The sequence below is a fragment of the Bombyx mandarina genome, chromosome 04 (assembly GCF_030267445.1).
Source record: "Bombyx mandarina strain Sakado chromosome 04, ASM3026744v2".
NCBI lineage: Eukaryota > Metazoa > Arthropoda > Insecta > Lepidoptera > Bombycidae > Bombyx > Bombyx mandarina.
The window spans coordinates 12,298,809-12,319,129 of NC_143211.1; the positions used below are offsets into that span (position 1 = coordinate 12,298,809).

The window sequence follows — 20,321 nt, forward strand, 5'->3', positions numbered from 1 at the left end:
TGTTAAGAATTATTTTATAGAGCATTTATAAATCACACAAGATTAAGTCGATGTTCTACGTCATCATTAGTGACATTAAATCCTGTTTCGGAATAACAAGAAACATTTACGTGAATATCTTTATTTCTTTAGCGGGAAACTGACTTGCCTACCTCGAACTGTTACCAATTAAATGATGTTTGTCAGTCGTTATCATTAGATACTTGGATATTATAAACAAATTGAATAATTTTCCTCATTTTCACTATACACCTTATCTTATTGTTATTGTGTATGTATCTCACTTTATCTTATTGTTAGTGTATTATTGCTTCAGCAGGTAGATAATCGTTTATGAAAATCTGCCACCGCCCCCAATAAAGACCGGGAATGGCAATAGAACAACGGCTGCTAGTGTTGATAATGACGCGTAGTAACGCTTAAGAAATAACAGAGCTGATTATTCCAGAGGCTTCGTGTCACTTTCGATACTAAATTTAATCTATATATTAATACATGAAGCAAAAACTTTGTACCACTTTTTACGAAAATTGCGCGGACGGAAGAGTATGAAATTTCCCACACTTATAGAGAATATAGAAAAAAAAGTGCAGAATGTTAATATTTTTTTAATTTATGCATAAAAAATACATTAAAATCAATAAAAAAACATTACACACACTACCATGTATTTGACACATACACGCATGCATACTATTTGTTTATTGTCAAACTAATCTTATTGCTTATAGTCTGTGGTCAAATTGAGAGTAGATTAATTAGTCCTAATAGTGTACAAACTTATAGTTTCAATTAATTATACTCGAATTTCGACTACTGAGGAGCCACTAGTCTCAGTTAACATTGTTATTACCAGAATACGCATTGACCTTTCTTTGTGTACATGGAATTCACGTAATCTCATAAATCAGTGGGCATATTGACCCCAATGTTATTGGCAGGAATGTAACGGTCACGTTTGACTCAGGGCACGGCCGAGGTGAATAAGCTTGTAAACCTGTAAGACGACTGGCTATTCACTTTTATTTGTACATTTAGCTCAGTATAAAAACACAAATAAACCAGCTGAATACACTTGTTGCCGGTCAGCTATTGTCAAAGAATGCACGCGCGACAGTGTACGATTATTAGTTCTTCTAGACTTTGGTTCCCCCACCTGAGATCGTCTGACGCCTGTCATCTTCTATCCCTACAAAGACAAACCCGCAGTTCAGCTGTCCCGAAAAAAATATTTGAATCTCTCCTAAGCAGCATTGTCTTTTTTGAACAATTTTTTTCAAATCATGGTTCTTATTCTTAAGAGTTATATTCTGAGAGGAACTTGGTCTTCAATTTGGTGTTGTAAGCTATTGTACCCGGTATTGATATCTTTTGAAAGGAGTCAACCTTTTCAGAAACGTAGGCACAGAGAACCGCGCTCTGTGTTGCTATAAACAGGTATGAATGGTAAGGAAATGCAAATTAAATTTATATTACTGTCTTTATAGTGACGCTGTGTGCTTTTAGAAAATGTATAAAGAGTAATTTTCCGTACACACAAACATTTAATACTCAGCCCCGACACTGACAACATAAATATTGTAAATGAGAAGTGATGATATCCTACCCGGCAATCTGCGTAAATCGCATCATTAGTGTTCGTTATCCTCAAAATATGCCATCTAAATTCATCTGATGTCGTTATACGAGGCAAGACTCCCTCCCTGTTACGTCATGCAGCCGAGAACCTCCCTCGGACCTTCACACTCATCCCTTTATACGAATCTGGGTTTTCGGCAAATGTTGTTAAATTTTATTTACATAATAGTGATGTGACTTTTCTGTCTATTTCGATCTAGAGCATAGTACTTATCTAAATATTTATTTCGTTTGGCTGTATAATATGTGTAGGTATAGTAGTAAGTTTTATGGGCATTATGGATTTTTATTTTGGCGCTAGTGGATGAATATTATTTCACAGTCCATTTGCTGTTAACTGTAAAATGGTGGTTAACGAATGTTGTGGATCCAGGAGTTTCTTAATGATTGATTACAGTAAAGAATATCGATCGGAAACGAGGTTTTGCATTGATTCGTTATAGTTGAAAAAAAAATGCTATTATGTGTGAAGGAACTCACGGCTCAACTGGTGCTAAATGTTCACCGGAGCCCATTAAAAACGTAAATGCCGCCAACCACCTTGAGACATGAGTTCTAAGTCTCAGCTTTTACAGTACAATGGAAATAATCAAACCCGCAAATAATATAACTTGCGTAATTATTGGTGGTAGGACGTCTTGTGAGTCCGCACGGGAGGGTACCACCACCCTGCCTATTTCTGCCGTGAAGCAGTAATACGTTTCAGTGGTGGCGGCATTTACGTTGTTTATGTCTGTGGGCTCCGGTAACCACGTAACGTCAGTTTGGCCGTGAGCTCGTTCATCCGTCTCAGCAATACATAAAAAGTTAATTGTCCAATTAACCTTAAAAGTAATTCCAATTGGCAATTGCAGTCTCTATCGTTATATATGTACATATCTAAAACATTAAGTAAACATTTCACAAACAACAAAATTACTATCGTAATTAAATACATCGATCGAAAGTTGCTGAAAGCTTTCTGGCACACTAGAAACTTAGGCTCGCTACCCTCTTAGCTTTCTGAAACAGGTATACGTTTGGAAGGTTGCCAGTAATATCACTGCCTACTATATTATTACGTATTGAACGCATGCGAATCCAAGGACAGGGGCAAGGACAAAGAAAGAGAACTATGAACAACACTTATAAAACTAGTTTTATATTAGGTCTTTGCCTATGAAATTTCCGTGTAGTATATACAGAAATACCATGATTTTTAAGGATATATTTTATTTAATAAATTATTTCTCTAAATCAAAATATGCATCCGTAGTATCAAGACATTTCTGTTAACGCAACTGTAATTTTTCAAGGGCCTTCTTGAGGAAGTCAAGGGTGCGGAACTCAACAAATTCTTCAAAGGCATTTTGTACTGCCTTTTTTTTATTGCTTAGATGCGTGGACGAGCTCACAGCCCGCCTGGTGTTAAGTGATTACTGGAGCCCATAGACATCTATAACGTAAATGAGCCACACACCTTGAGATATAAGTTCTAAGGTCTCAAGTATAGTTACAACGGCTGCTCCACCCTTCAAACCGAAACGCATTGCTGCTTCGCGGCAGAAATAGACAAGGTGGTGGTTGGTTCCTACCCGTGCGGACTCTCAAGAGGTCCTACCACCAGTAAAAATGCCTCTCGGGTATTTATTTTTTCCCGGCCAAGAAGACATTCAAACTGTGGTAAAAGTAGATATCTATCGGCGCAAGGTCTGGTGAGGTATTTTTTTAATTGTCCTTGTAGACTAGCAAACGGCCGACCTGATTGTGTGTGGTTACCGTCGTTCATGGACGTCAGCAATATCAGGGGCTGCGAAGCCGTTGCCTACCGTTAAAGTAGTACAGTGGATGACCCCAAATTTTCAACCATAGCTCTAACGCCTTAGAAACTGTCTGTTGTGCCATATGACGTCGAGCGTTGTCGTTAAAAACAACACGGACGAATGATTAAGAGAGGCTGGCCTGAGATTCGCGAGCTTCTCCTTCATTGGGCCCAGTTTCCGTGTCAGCAGTAATGCTGGTGCCATTTAGTTAGAAACTGTAATGAATTATACCGTCACTAGACCACAGTAACTAGTAACCATGATTTTCAGGGCTAAGTTATCGTTTGAGGCCCTGCCTAGGTGCTGAACCGGGGTCTAACGTACTTCTACTAACTCTTCCTCTTGATAATTGTAGGTGGTCATCAGACCGCCATCCAATTATTATTCATCTCAAGTGATAATGCGATTCAAAATCCCTCTGTTTCTGTGTCTATTAAGCAACGGAAAGCATACACGTTCGTCGCGTTGGGGATCGTTCGGTTGGTTAGTGCGGCACCCTATTATCAGGTTTTTTACCTTAACAATTTAACTCAAATTGACAAATATTGTTTTGATGCTAATCGTTGAAAGTTACTGCTAGCTCAGTGGTAGAATTCAAATTCCCTGCGTTTCTGTGTCTGTTAAGGAACGGAAAGCATACGCGTTCGTCGCATTAGCGATCGTTCGGTTGGTTAGTGCGGCACCCTCTTATCAGGCTTTTTACCTTGGCAATTTAACGCAAATTGATAAATATTGTTTTGATGCTAATCGTTGAAAAGTAGTGCTAGCTTAGATTGCAGCAGACAGATGGGAGATTGAATATCGTGAGCAACCACTATCGCTGATTCTTCGTGTTGTCTTTAGTTTTTGAGGGACCACGGGGTTATAATTTTTTAGACCAAAACTTCCATATCGGAAGGGTTCAACCCAATAACGAGTTCTGCGTTCGTTTGTAGCATTCACTCCGTACATGTCATTAATTTTATGAGCCATTTGTACTACCACGACCGAACTCTTTATTTCTTAATTACTCGTGTTTTTATCGTATCCATATATTGATGAAAAATATACGGATATAGTGAAAACAAAATACTAATTAATAAACAAAAACTTAATTTAAAAATTTAATTCTATATTTTGAAATAAAGTTCATTCGAATATAGAATTTATTTGTCGCCAATTTGCCAATCGCCAATTCCAAAACGGAAACTAAGGTAAAGACCTATTATTGTATTTTAATACGCTTTTATTAGCTTCATTTTATTGTGGGCCATGATGATGATGATTAGCTTCAGACATATGTATGTTAGTATGTATGTTTGTAACAGAATCTTTGAACATGGTTTTGACCCCCTTCAAAACGTCAGATTAACTCGAAATTTAGTATACTTATTAAGGACCGAAGACAATAAAATATAAAAAAAAAAAAAAAAAATATGAAAAAATTTAAATTCAACTAAAAAATTAAAAATAAATAATAGTTTAAAAAACTAACACAATATGCTTTTATAGAAAATCCAACTAAAAAACAGAAAATAATTTTAATAAATTTAAATTAAAAATAGTGTAAGAAAAAATGATTTTATTGTAAAAAGTGTATTTTAATTCAAATTTATTACAATTTATTTTGTATTAGCTGAGTAACTCGACTGATGTCGAATATTATCTTCCACCCTTTAAGCCAGAGGGCATAATAATATACCTAATTACAAAGTCCCAAATACTATACATTACTGCTCTTCGATCAATAATTAATCGAAGTTACTGCTAGTTCATTTTTGAAAACAAATCAAAATATTGATTTAAATTTAAATGACTATTGATTTGAATTGCGATAATACTTGTAATTCTGAAGTATTTGACGTAAATCTTCAAAATGAATATTTGCATTAATAAGTCGTTAATTTCTAGAGGTGGGTGACGGTAAACACATTGCTTTACATGGGATCCAGAAACCAGCTAATCTCAGTTGGAAAGCAAGCTTGCCTGCCTGTAAAATAAAATAAAAATTATAATTAAAAGAAGAATAATTTAAAGAAAAGAAAATTATAAGTAAGACCCAAGTCAAAAAACGATTAGTTCGTTCTGTGTAAGATAAATAATAAATTTATATTTTTTTAATTTTACTTTTTATTAAAGTGTCATTATTATTAAGATTTTTTATTGCTTAGATCGTTGGACGACCTCACGGCCCGCGTAGTGTTAAGTGGTTACCGGAGACCGTAGACATCTACAGCGCAAAAGCCGCCATCCATCTCGAGACATAAGTTCTAAGGTCTCAGTTTTTACCGTACAAAGTATTGAAAACGTCAGAAATAACATGAAGAAAAAAAAAAAAACTAAAGCATAAATAGAGGGAGGCAAACTAAAGCATAAAGAGATTAAAGCGTAAAGTACTTAGTTTTAATTAGGTCTACGACTCGCCAAGTCCGAAGAATATATTAAATAAACTACTACGGGAAGCTCTTATTTTATGAAAACATTGCGTTTTTACATTTAACCAAAAAAAAGGTACACAATGCGTTAAAAGTAGATAAAAATAGAAGTAAAATATTCCAGGAAATTCACTCAGACGAGCTTAATTGAATTTCTCGGGACCACCGTAAATTACACTGACCAGTGACCACAGCCACCAGTTTAGCACAGATCCAATTAATAAGAACGGTTCAGGTCCTGGGAAAATAGCGGTCCCAGCGACAAACAAACAAAACGGTTGTATAACCAATTCCATTCAACTCATTAACCGGGTTTGTCCGTAATTAAATATTGAGTTGATGTATAATAAAACAAGACTAGTGTAATGGCCATTATAATTTATTAAAAAATGATTAAAATAAAGTGTTTTATCTCGTTCTCGCACAGGCTATCTTCGTCTAGGTAGTTCTATGTAAATTTTTGTCTCTTTTTAATGTCGCTTACGAGCGCCATTTCCGTTTCATCGAATTTGAATCACAACGTTACCAAATAATTGTTCAGTTTAAAATCTTAGAATGAAGTGACACAATACAGGATTATGCATAACGCGCCGAAATAAAACTAAACTTAAAGATACTCAGTAATAATGTCTCATTTAGATAATCATGGAGTATAGACAACTGAGGTTGTATATAAACAACTTCTTCCAGTTTATTTATTATTTATTTGAAGTCGTCGTGGCCTAAAAGATAAGACGTCCGGTGCATTCGTGTTGAAGCGATGCACCGGTGTTCGAATCCCGCAGGCGGGTACCAATTTTTCTAATGAAACACGTACTCAACAAATGTTCACGATTGACTTCCACGGTGAAGAAATAACATCGTGTAATAAAAGTGAAACCCGCAAAATTATAATTTGCGTAATTACTGGTGGTAGGACCTGTTATAAATCCGCGCGGGTAGGTACCACCGCCCTGCCTATTTCTGCCGTGAAGCAGTAATGCGTTTCGGTTTGAAGGGTGGGGCAGCCGTTGTAACTATACTGAGACCTTACAACTTATATCTCGAGGTGGGTGGCGCATTTACGTTGTAGATATCTATGGGCTCCGGTAACCACTTAACACCAGGTGGGCTGTGAGCTCGTCCATCCATCTAAGCAATAAAAAAAAATTGAGGACTCGCCAGAAATTGTCATCCCATGCTTCGAGGTTTTTCGGGACAAATCTTAAAGGAATCTTAAAGAAAATGTACTGCGTGTGTTTAAACGAGGCATTCCACAAAGCATTAGTAGTTATCGTTTTAAAGAGTTCATATTTGGTGAACCCGCAATCTAAAGAGATAAAGGCAGGCACCTCCAGTATCATAAGATTATTGACCGCGCGCAGTATTGGATTCTGAATTAGGTTACTTTAAATGCGGTGCGAGAAAGGGCAGATTATTAAGAATTTTCTATCCCATTTTTTTCCTTGTGTCGGCGGTAGGTATCCCTAGATGTACATCTAGGTAGAAAATGAAGGTAGTTAGTAAAATAACACGGCATATTATGAGTATTTATACATAACACTATAAATTAAAATAATAAATAAAGTAGTATTTATAATTTACGGCCGAACTATCTCATCGCAATGCCGGTTTTTATCACTAATCCATAAACCCTCAAAGGGAATAATCATCTCTTTGTTAATATTTCAAGGTTCAATTATCTATCTGTAGTTGTAATGTACATTATTATCGTTCTGTTACACAACACGTAAACAATAAATTGTTTATTTCTATTGATAAAATTACATTTTATTTCGCCACCGTAAGTTACATCTACTCGTCAAAGTTTTTACTCGTATTTCAAAATAAACACACTTCTTTTCAGGTGGCGGTGGAGTTGGTAATTAAAGAGACAAAACAAAAATATTAATTGCTCATAATAATAGAAAAAAATTAGTGTCACAATATCGTCACTAGTTGCTATCAAGCGGTTAGTGGAGGAGGACACCTGTTTTCGCGGAGTTGCGTTATATGCGCCGACGCAGTGGGATGTGATTCACTACGACCGCACTGTATAGCAAGCGTACGTCGAGGTGCGATAACCGACCTCCGCAGTCTTGCCAAGTTTTGCTCAACGGACTTCGGAGTGGCTCGCAGCTCTCAGATATACGCTTGTGCTGAAACAGGCAACAGCGCGAGACGTCACGACCGATCTACATACAACTAACACACTGGCCGCAGTTAATAGTTACATAAAAATATTTGTGACACGTTGCGCTGTCAAGCTGCCGTGGGTAAATAAACAAAGTGTGCGCGTGTGATTTGTCATTGACCGAACCGGTGACCCTCATTTAAATTAGAAAATCGAAGCGGATGTTCTAAAAGATTTTTAACCGGATCAAAATGACATCGCGATCAAAAGAAAAAGTGGCAGCTGCATTCCGGAAATTGTTTCGGTCGCCGGATAAACTGGATAACGAAGGCGCCGGTCCGAGTGGCTCTCCAGCCAGGCGCGGCCTACTTCGGCGACACAGGTAACGAATAACTCAATTGAATATGCAATTTCGAAAAGGGCACATTTCTGAAAATGTAAAACTTTCAGGAAATGAAAAAAAACTGATTATTTTCTAAATCAGTGTAAAATTTAAAATATTAACTTTTGAGATATATTTTAGTGTTAATTACCAATTGAAAATTACTGGAATTATTATAAAATGGGTGTAGGTAAACCTCAAAACTACATGTATATGAAAAAACGTATTTGACAAAATATGCGACATGTGCCCTTTTCGAAATTGCATAGGTATTCAATTATTTATAGAGTTGTTATATCTTTCCTTAGAAGTGTTAAATTAGAAATACGTTTTTCTATCTCAAGTCCTTCAATATAATAATCGAAGACGTAATAGTATTCGTGTGATGTTTGATAGCATTCAGATAGCTAGCACTCAGTCGCGAACTTTCAAGTTTGTATGACCAATTCAATTAATATTTGTGCAACCCTCAAATGAAAAAAATAATATAACACCTAACTTATGAATTATGTTACTTATGATAATAATTCAAACTTCCACATGTACGAAAGCTGTATTTTTATTATTTCACATCTGACGTCATTAAAGTAGTATACAAAGAATTCGTAATGACGTATGATAAGTCTATTCAGGAAACATTGAAACGAGACAAGTATGTAAATATACTTTAATGGTCGTCGGTTTGACGACATAGACCTGCTGTAGCTTGGGCTCATTGTGTTTAACGAATAAACACCAATTAAGACTGATACACATTGTTTGTTATGCAACTCATAACTCATAACTTCATTTGTCGCTACATTTAATTTTGTCATCACAATTCTTAACATGTTAATAACATTCTATGTAATTTATTATAATAATGAGACCATCATTTAATAAAGATTCATAATTTGTTAGTATGTATTTTCAAAAACCTATGCTTTGTCCAATTGCCCTTTAAAAATGCTACACTGCCGGTGTAAGCTATAACATAAACAAATTGTTATTGACCTAATAGCCGAAGTCTGTTCAGAAAACTGCATACGTGTTTAGAGCGGTAGTAATTCGATAATAATAATAATAAAAATTACAAAAAAAGAAATCGCGATTTGAACAAAATAAAATGAGAATATCATCAATGTAGTCTACAATTGAAGATATGAGTGGAAAAAGGGATTAAGTACCATTTTTAAGATTTTTTTTGTTTTTGCATTGAATGAAAGTGTTATGTGCCTATAAAACATATTAGACCTTAAAACACCGAGTTTAAAGGCTATTTTTAGAAATTGCATGTAATGAAGGAGATAGGTACGAAAAAAAGTAGGTACAAGTAACAAAAGTTTGTTACTCTGTTTTCTCAAAATTAACAAATTGTATCATATCCCCTTCACCCCCCACTCATGTCTTCAATTGTTGACGATTCATCTAGAAAAAAAGTTCTAAGGTAATTCACAAATAAAATTCAATCGTATTCAGAACCTTCCTCTTTGTAGCCAATTAACGAAACCAACTACTATTGTTGTGAGTTTCCGTGAATTATTAAAAATTAAGATCAAGGTAGCCAATCAACACGCATGCTTCAAATCATAGTTTGATAAGGTCATTGCTAAATAGTCAGGCAAACTCGTACGTATATAAGGGCGTCCAAATATAAAACAATTATAACGCTTTTCAATGTCGTATTCCAGATTTTTTTTCATAGATTTGTCATTGCCACGTACAGCGTTTATGAATATTATGTCGTATACCAAATGAAGAATTTTGGAAAGTTTTTAAGTTGCAATTATTTTCGATAAACACAATTAATATACACCTGTTGTGTATGCATTTAGAACTAGATGTACATATTTATCTTTTTCTTTGTCGTATCACTCTTGTCAGAGCGGTCGTGGTCTTCATTCAGTGTCATTGCTGTGGGTAGATGTTATGCTATAATAATAATCATATATTTTCAAATTTCAAAACGGCAGACGTGGTCAAATGGATTTAAAATTCGTCAAAAATCGATATCTGTCTTATCTGAGCGCTCGACGCGTCCACCACTTTGAGCTTAGTGAGTCCCCACCTCATGCATGGTAGGTATAGGGGGTCTCAATGTACAAAAATTCAGATCTGGTCAACTACATACAGGTAGCCGCCCACGAGCTCTTAGACTAAACATGCACTATATAGAAATTATCCTTTTTGTATCACACTGTCGTTAGTTTATTTATGAAACCCCCTATTCATCGAAATTGCACGGGCTCCCACTATCGTATTTGTTGATATTATGGTAGAAACCTTGTCTCAATCTAAAAACAACTGTACAAGTTTCATAACAATCGGATCAAGCTTCTGTCAAGCACAAATGGTACTATTTCCAACAACATTCTATAGTAGTATCCTGACTGTATTTTTCTGTATTTATGTTGTGTAGTAGATAAGGCGTCTTGTTAGCCCATTTCACGTCATTATGGGTCCTCCCGATCCATAAACGGTGCTTTTAAGTACCACAAGCACCGGTCACCGTCCTCGTCGAGCCCGTCCCATGCGACGAAGGACTCGACGAGCGAACTAACCCATAGACACAGCACACTCAGTTTCTCGTCAGATCTTCTCAGTGGGTCGCGTTTCCGATCCGGTGGTATATTCTGCGAAGCACTGCTCTTGCTAAGGCCAGTGTTAGCAACACTTCCGGTTTGAGCCCCGTGAGCTCACCTACATGTTAGGGTGAAGCTGAAATAGCCTCTCAAGGCTATCAACATAGGTAGGAAAAAAGTTAGCCCTCACAGGGCCTTACTCATAAGCCTTTGGCAATAAAATTGAAACTTCGATCTTATGTTTCAAGGCGAGCACCAGCATTGACTATGAGCCTAAGTATTCTGTGAGCTATAATGAGTGAGAAATAACAATAACAGCGCGTTAAAAGTGATGTGTATTCTTAATATGGTTTCATAGATTTTAGACACCATCAAAAAGAGTGTGCAGTAATAAGTCTAGACCATAAATCTGTTTTTCAGACAAGTTTGTGTTCAGTGTTTCTACAGATTCCAAAAAGTTTAATGCACGAAAACTCGTTAAAACTGCATTAAATAATGAAATAAATTGTGAAATTGGATCCATAAGTACATAAAACGAAAAATGTACGTATTTCATTAGAAAAATTGGTACCCGCCTGAGATTCGAACACCGATGCATCGCTCAACACGAATGCACCAGACATCTTATCCTTTAAGCCACGACAACTTCAAGCCACGACGACTTCTGCCGTGAAGCAGTAATGCGTTTCGGTTTGAAGGGTGGGGCAGCCGTTGTATCTATACTTGAGACCATAGAACTTATATCTCAAGGTGGGTGGCGCATTTACGTTGTAGATGTCTATAGGCTCCAGTAATCACTTAACATCAGGTGGGCTGTGAGCTCGTCCACCCGCCTAAGCAATAAAAAAGAAGTATATACCTACATATATATAAAACGCTATGGCCCGCTTTTCAATCTCTTCTCAAAGTTTTAAGCTATAATCACAAATTAATCAAATCAATTTTGTTTCTATTCAATCATATATAACAGGAAACCGACTTTAATTTATTTGTTTATAGAAGAAACTACATATCCGTATATTTGCAGTTCGATAGATTACCACTGTTGTTGTCCGTGCGATATATTACCACGTACCACCGTGGTAATATATCGATGACAATGGCCGTTAATTTCGTACGAAATTGAAATCTGATGCTGCGTCGTTTCACAATATCTACCTGCAGTCAGTAAACAAAGGCATTGTTTGCCTGCTAGCCGATGCTCTTAGATTGGTTGCATAACGTGCATATATAGCCTATGTGTGTGCGTATTAAATATGCTAAATGTATACCAATACAGATCGAGAGATATACATAGAATATGTGTAATATGTACATTTGAATACAAAAATGTTGAATTACACTAATCGATGTTTTATTGTGAAAATAAAAATAATGTATTGGGAAATTTTTTATATTACTACTACTGTTGCTGCTGCTACTACTACTACTACTACTACTACTGTACCTTATTACTGGTGGTAGGACGTCTTGTGAGTCCGCACGGGTAGGTACCACCACCGTCATTCCGCCGTGCCTATTTCTGCCGTGAAGCAGTAATACGTTTCGGTTTGAAGGGCGAGACAGCTGTGGCTGTTGTACTGTTAAAAGTGAGACCTTAGAACTCATGTCTCAAGGTGGGTGTCGACATTTACATTGTAGATGTCTATGGGCTCCGATAACCACTCAACATCAGGTGGGCCGTGAGCTCGTGCGCCCGTATAAACAATAAAAAATAAAAAAAGATATAGACGTACATTATTCTCGGTCGCAGTTAACTTCTTTGTTAAGTATTCAAGCATTTGCATCTTGTACGTTTTCTTGTATCCAAGGTATATTTGAGAAACTATAATATAGGAGAAAACCCAAGCTTTTGATTGAATATGTAACGATATTACTGCCGCAATTCTGTCTCATGCGTAACGGTATGAAGGGTAACAGACAGTTACACAATAAATTCAGGATCGTCTTATTAAAATAATCGTAATTAAGTGATGCAATCCGGTCCTTGCCGCTTCGGCTCCGGGGCCGACGGACCGCATTGTGATTTTTAATTTATATTTACAATACACATTAGATTTTTTATAGTTGAGCGAGCCATCTGATAAGAGACGTTGAATCATGTGACGAATCTAGTATTCATCGTCATATGTAATAAAGTGCAACAAGGAATTGTTGCACATTACTTTCTTTGTGATAGAACAATTCTTTGTGTTTCTTTGTTCGATTGATTGTTTTTCACGAAACATCCCGCTGCTTTGTTACGTAAGAATAAAAAATAATTCAAAGTTTACAATATATTTTTTTAATATTTAAAATAGTTAACATTAAAACAATAATTGTCAGCGCTTGATGTCTTCTGTTATTTCAATTTAAATCAATTTAAATGCTTTTTTCACTGATTGCTTTATCAAATCTAAAGTATTTCTACACGATGAAGCGAAATGTATCAAAACATGCTATTTTTAGCACAGAAATTACTTAAATTTGATGACTTATTTGTTCTGCGTTTACGTAATTGGGTAATTTGGGTAACTTATTTATATACCTGATACAGAGTCAATGCTCTGTGACACTCACTTTTCAAATTATTTAAAGCGATTACGAAAATAATTAATAAATAATAACTTTTGATTGGCAGTATACTTTACATAAATGTACCCACGCAGATTATTTTGATATCAGCGTATATTGAATTGATAGGTGCTGAATAAAAACAAAGCAAGTATAAGTTTTAATATTTCACTCGTAGTGTACTTACATGAGATTTTTTACAGTGTGAGTTTTTCATTAGTGTATTGTCCTTAAATTTATCTTTTTTTTTTTAAATGAACTCTGAAAATTCTTGTAACGGCTCCAAAATTAACGTGGACGACCTAAATTCAGAAATAAATCATTCGTGTTTGTTTTAATGGGTCGTTCTCACAGGCATTTTAACACAAATATCCTAAATTAATCTTGAGAGCTTTAAACAGTTAGCAATTTATAAACTCACGCTACGAATTAATTTCAATTTTTGTTTTAATTTGCCAAAATATTTTGATATGAAACTGAGTAAAGTTAATCCTGACAAATCCTAAAATTTTAAGGATCCCGTTGATAAGCCGTTATTTTTAGGATTTAATAAAGATATCTAAAAATGTATGACCACTAATTAAGGTAGATACCAAACCTAAAACAATAACAGGCAAAAACTATATGTTGTTTAAGCTCTCTAAAAAAATTAAACTCAATAAATATGTACAAAACGCTGAAATTGTTTCATAAAAAAAGTTTTACGGTTGATACAGCGAACTTGATAGCTCACACAAGTAGGTTCCACGTCCTGGCTACTGCACTAGACTTCGATATAATATGAACGTTAGTGAAAACATTCACACTCTTTATGAGCCCGAGTAACCATAACACCAGTTCGCGAGTGAACTACCATCCACATTCCCGATCCTGCGGACCGAATGGAAAGCACTCGACGTCGCCCAAAACACGTCATTTCGAATCCTCCCGATCCACTAACGGTGCTTTTAGGTACCCCAACCACCGGTCATCGTTCTCGTCGAACCCGTCGCTTGCCTTGAAGGGCTCGGCGAGTAAATTAACCCACAGACACAGTCCGCTGAGTTTCTCGCCGGATCTTCTCAGTGGGTCGCGTTTCTGATCCGGTGGTAGATTCTGCGAAGCACAGCTCTTGCTAGGGTTCGTGTTGGCAATGTCGTCAGGTTTGAGCCCCGTGAGCTCACTTACTATTTCAGCGAATCTAGAATAACCCCTCGAGGTTACTAGAATAGGTAGGGGAAAAAAACCTTCCATCCACACTAATTAAAATTATAACACTAAATCTACGTATTCTGAGACTGTGATATAATCATAACGCACAAATACAAAAACATAACATCCGAATTTATCCAATTGACAAACCTTTGTTTTGTGATTATACGTTATGCGGTCATAACAATCTCGTATTATGATTATATTTGTATGGGAACTTAACATAGTAGCAGCCTTTGTCGTGGGAATTGCAGACCGATAAAATTCCGCACACGTCTGCAGACTCGCGATCCGAGAATATTCAACGGAATTGCGTCTCGAATTGATAGATTGAAACATGCATTGAAATTATTATATTTGCATTACTAGTAGGTATGATCTCGGATTATTTTACAAGTCAATTTGGATAGTCTCTTTGATCTATTGGTTAGGAACTCGTCTATACTGAACTACGGGCGTCCGGATATGACTCTGGGACGAAGTCAGTATTTATCAATACCTCTTCTTTGCCTATAATGATAACAAAAGCGGACAATCAAGCGTCCGTCGAGAAATCGGCTAGTTTGCAGTAGTCGCCTGAAGACTGGTTTTTATTATAAATGATTTTTTTATCCCATGTTGTACATAATACCCACCACAATCATAACATAAAGAAACCTAATTATGATACTAATGAAACTCGATGAAACGAAAAAATGACACTAAATAGATGTAAAAAAAACATCTTTAAGATTTAACCTGCAAACAAATTTCATAAAACACATCTCAATGTTTCTACCGCAAGTGTGAACCACAATCTTGTTTTTTGTTTGTGAAAAATACCTATTAAGCTGAATAAAGCCTTCTTGATTACGTCTTGATTAAAATTTGGTAACATCAAATTGTGTATATTCGAACTAAAGTGGTTAAAACGGTTCCACCCAAAGACGATTTAAATTTAAAAAAAAAAAGATTTCTTAAATATCCTCATACTTAATTATATATATAATTATGAACTTATAAAGGATTTTTATCAACACAGAAATCAAAGAAATGATCGATCAATCAATTGCGCAAATTTAAAAATCTTAGGACTCTTATTAGAATTTTTATTACAAATAATAATATGTATTAATTTGCAATGTTTAACAATATACGAAATTGAAGATGTGTAAATAAAATAACAGACGGTCACAGGTGTTTAAAATTCCGAAACCTCATTATTTACATTGAAATTTTATATCTCAGTTCGTTGTTTAGCATATTATCACGTAATTAATAAGCAAATGTAATTTGATACGTTAGAGTTTCGTTTAAGAAATGCATATTTAGAAAGTGGAACACTCATAATAATGATGTTGACTCAGTGACATATTAAATAAATTAACTTAACAAACCTAGTTTCTGTGAACACTTACGATGAGGTCACAAGTATTCCGTAGGATCATTTGTCTTCGAAGATTTTTTTTTATTGCCCTTGTATGCAGACGACCATACGGCCACCTGATGGTGAGTGGTTACCGTCGCCCATGGACTTTCAACAATGCCAGTGACAGAGCCAGGCCGCTTCCTACCTTAATACGGAGAGTACGAGTATTAACAAGCCTCGTTTGAAGAAGGACATGTAATAGCGCTCGGGAAACACCGTGGAGGGGAGCTTATTCCAAAGCCGGTTGGTACCTTGCAAAAAAGATCTCTGGAAACGCACTGTGAATGACCGCAGTGGCTCCAGGTAGTATGGATGAACTCACTCCGGCGGAGGGCGGTGCGATGGTAAAAACGAGATGATGGAATCATCGCAAACAATTCCTCAGAGCACTCCTCATGGAAAATACGGTACAAAATACAGAGGGAACCGAAATCCCTCCGCAGACCCAAAGGTTCCAAACGATCCGTGAGATAAGAACGCAATCTAACTTTACAACGAAGTCGTTTTATCAATTCAAACTAAATTTAAATATTTAATTTGTATTTTATATGCACTGAGCACTAGGTGTTTAGTGAAGAAAGTATCTGTTCATTTTCCTTCAGTAGTGTCATAATTGCGTTACCCTATTTTCAGAGATGGCGTAGGACCAGCGGAGGCGACCGCTAGCTTGCCGGCGAGTCCGGGAGCATCCTCACTTGTAAAGAAGAAAGTACCGGGAGCCACCGAAGTACGTGATCGGGCAGCTGCAGTGCGTACGAGGCGTCTTATGAAGGAACTGAAGGAAATCAAACGACTGCAGGAGAGCCGACCCGACCCTGTGTTTACGGTTGGTTCGATTTTATTAAACCTCTTTTCTATTTTGATCCGTTGTACCTTGTATCCAATTTTATTTGATTACTTATTGAAAAAAAACCTTTTTTAATTATACTTATTTGGTAATAATATCTTCTTTTTTTACTATTATTGTATAATTTTCTACGCATAGAATAGGTTTTTTTTTTCAGTTTTCGTGGTCACAGATAACTAAGGTGATATTCGATGACTTTTAAATATTGTGCAAGATTCGAATATTCGAAGCATCGATAATAAAATAATAACAATAAAAATACAATTTTAAACCATAACATAGTTTTAAGTTGAATTTGAAAAATAATTAAATATTGTATTGCAATTGCTTACTTTAAGGCTATCTTATCGCGGTTTGAAATGTCTTTTTCAGTTTTCTTGCCAGCCTTGTAAAGTATTTTATAGGGCGCTTAAATAGTATTTCAGGTTTATTGAATTCATCTTAATCTATAAATAAATTTAAATACAAATTACTAGTCATTTATAACGATTAAGCAATAATGTTTTGTGGAGACATTAATAACTACCCTATTGTATTTGAGCGCGAATAATTTCTTCGCCTTTATTCCTTAATATTCTCAGGAATGAGAATCATGATTTTTACGTATAGCATTATCACGGTCTATAGTCATCCTAGTCCTGTTCTGTCCGAAAAGCTGCACATATTGACTGTTATCTGTCTTATTTGTTTATTTACAGTTTTTTAAAGCGCAAATTTTTCTCTCGACCTTTTCTGACAAAAGGTCTGTAGTAATCGAGATTTCTACGAAGGCAAACTTATGCTCTGATCATTTAGATAAGGAAACATATATTTTATATTTAAAACTATATTCACGCTCGTCTCATAAGTACTGTTTAACTTTTGACAGCTAAGGAATTATTGTTTTTCCTGCACTCAGGTGGAGCTTGTCAACGACAATCTTTTCGAGTGGCACGTGAGGCTGCATCAAATCGATCCAGAGAGTGATCTTGCCACCGACCTACGAGAACTGCACATTCCGAACATCCTCTTACACTTAGTGTTCCCAGAGAATTTTCCATTTGCACCGCCGTTTATGCGTGTCATTGAACCGAGAATAGAGAAAGGATTCGTTATGGAAGGTAACAAAATAAAATATATGTATCTATTTTTTTTTAATTAATTACGTAAATTATTATTTTAAAAAAAATGCGTGTACATATTCACAAAATTAAATATCAACTAGCTATTCATTCTTGGTGCGAACAGTCATGCGTTTCAATTTAAAGAGTGGTATGGCCGTTAATCTTTAGGTGATGATTGAGACTTCAAATTAGATGACGGCATTCACGTTAATATGTCTATTGTAACCGGTCTAGACTATATTAACCCTTAGTTCGTCCCACGTTATAGACTGGTAAGAATGAGGAACCGGTACATACATTGATTGATCGTTGATCCGAGCATCAGCTGTTTTCGATTTTGTGTTTCATTGCTAGTTTTTTTCTAGTAAAGTAATGTATTTTTTATTAAGCTATCGTTTCATTTAGCTGTACTAATATGATGGAGCGTAAATAATGCTAACAAAACGTTTTAAAAATATGCTTCTTTTTTTTGCGTTCCATCATCGAAGGCGTCATTAGTACTATCGTTTGTCTTCGCTTTCGGAAGCAGTCTCCTAATACCCAGTATATGTGTATATATTGTCAGGTGGTGCGATATGCATGGAGCTGCTGACGCCTCGCGGCTGGGCGTCCGCGTACACCGTGGAGGCGGTGGTGATGCAGTTCGCGGCGTCGGTGGTGAAGGGGCAGGGCCGGGTGGCGCGGGCGCCGACTCGTCCCTCCTGCGAATTCTCGCGGCGTCGCGCCGAAGAAGCGTTCCGCTCCGTCGTAAAAACTCACGACAAATACGGCTGGGTCACGCCCGCGTTGTCTGATGGCTGAACTGTACAGGTATATAACATTCTTCTTTTTGTCCATAAACAACGAAACAAAATTACTTTTTTATCGGCCATAGACATCACAACTCATCCAATTTTGTAAAAGGAACACGTAGCTACTTCGTGGCGGAAATAAGCAGGATGTTGGACGGTTTTTTTTTTGCATAGATAGATGGACGAGCTCATAGCCCATCTGGTGTTAAGTAGTTACCAGAGCCCATAGACATCTACAACGTAAATGCCGCCATCCACGTTGAGATATGAGTTCTAAGGTCTCAGTATAGTTACACGGCTGCCCCACCCTTCAAACCGAAATGCATTACTGCTTCACGGCAGACGTAGGCCGGGTGGTGGTACCCACCCGTGCGGACTCACAAGAGCTCCTGCCACCAGTACTGTACAAAATAAGTTTAGCGGCCGACCGCCTGTCTGACGAACATTCTTCGAAGTCAGCAGCAAATTTAAGTAGATAAGAGGTTACTTGCTTCTCGTGTCATTCAATCATTCAATTTATATTTTTTTAAACTGTCCCTAATTCGTTTCTTGATCGATGGTTAAGCAGGTTGTGACGTCACACGAGTTGGTGGCTGTTCCTATTCATACGTACATATTATAATCCAATTTATATGGTGAAATATTAGCACTAATTATTATTTAATTTGGAGTCGCAGTTTGATATGATTAGTGCCCGGACTCGTACTATTCGCATATAACATCCTCAGACCTCTTATAGCTAGCTATAATTATAAAAATTCGCAACGGCCATGAAATCGCTTCTCAACGCAACTTTGTTCGTGTACAAATTTAACTAACAAATATGCATTGCTTTTATTTCGTGGAAGTCTTTAGAACCTCAATTTAAAGTTATTTTAACAAAAGCACGATATTTTTATCTACATCGGGAAATTGCACATACTTAACTCATTATTTATTACCCGGCACTAAACCTAAACGATCACGAATCCATGTATGTAGATAGGTATGCGTGAAGTTTTTGTATTTATTCACGGAGCTGCATTGATCGTGTGCCCGCTGCACGCCGCGCCGGTCAGTAACATTGACCTAAATTCATGAAAGTAAAGGAAATCGTTCAGCTACAACCGTCCGGGATATTTCATAACACCATCAATCAATTTAGATGGGCAATTGGCTCAGTTCTCGAATGCTATAATCAAGAGCAGGACGAAATCGTATCAATGCGTTCAACCATTGTGTTTTAAGAAACCTTGACAGATTTGTTCGATCCAAACGTCAGTATGTCACAACAATTTTATTCGAACACTGCTGGCACCGTTTAGATGGAACTTGAATAACCAATGAAATTTTAGAATAAAGGGCACATACACATGTACGTATCGTAATATAGGTGTTAAAAAAATAAGAACGTTTTGTGTTTTTTTTATGGAAATTATTCTGTGAGTAATGCAATTCGAAGATTTTCAGCTGAGCGAATAGCTGATAGTCCAAATCTTATTTTATGCAGTTTTTACGTGGTAAAGCGTTTTGTGCGCA

At 36.4% G+C, this 20,321-nt stretch overlaps 1 protein-coding gene across 1 annotated transcript in view; it reads left to right on the forward strand.

Moving 5' to 3' along the window:
* Positions 1-20,321, forward strand: part of LOC114251807 (ubiquitin-conjugating enzyme E2Q-like protein 1) — a 33,252-nt gene that overhangs the window by 11,560 nt on the left and 1,371 nt on the right. The window contains exons 2-5 of the mRNA XM_028186201.2: positions 7,701-8,349; positions 16,696-16,888; positions 17,808-18,009; positions 18,578-18,822. Coding sequence (XP_028042002.1) covers positions 8,219-8,349; positions 16,696-16,888; positions 17,808-18,009; positions 18,578-18,813 — 762 coding nt within the window. The 5' untranslated portion in view covers positions 7,701-8,218 and the 3' untranslated portion in view covers positions 18,814-18,822. The remainder of the gene's footprint in view (positions 1-7,700; positions 8,350-16,695; positions 16,889-17,807; positions 18,010-18,577; positions 18,823-20,321) is intronic.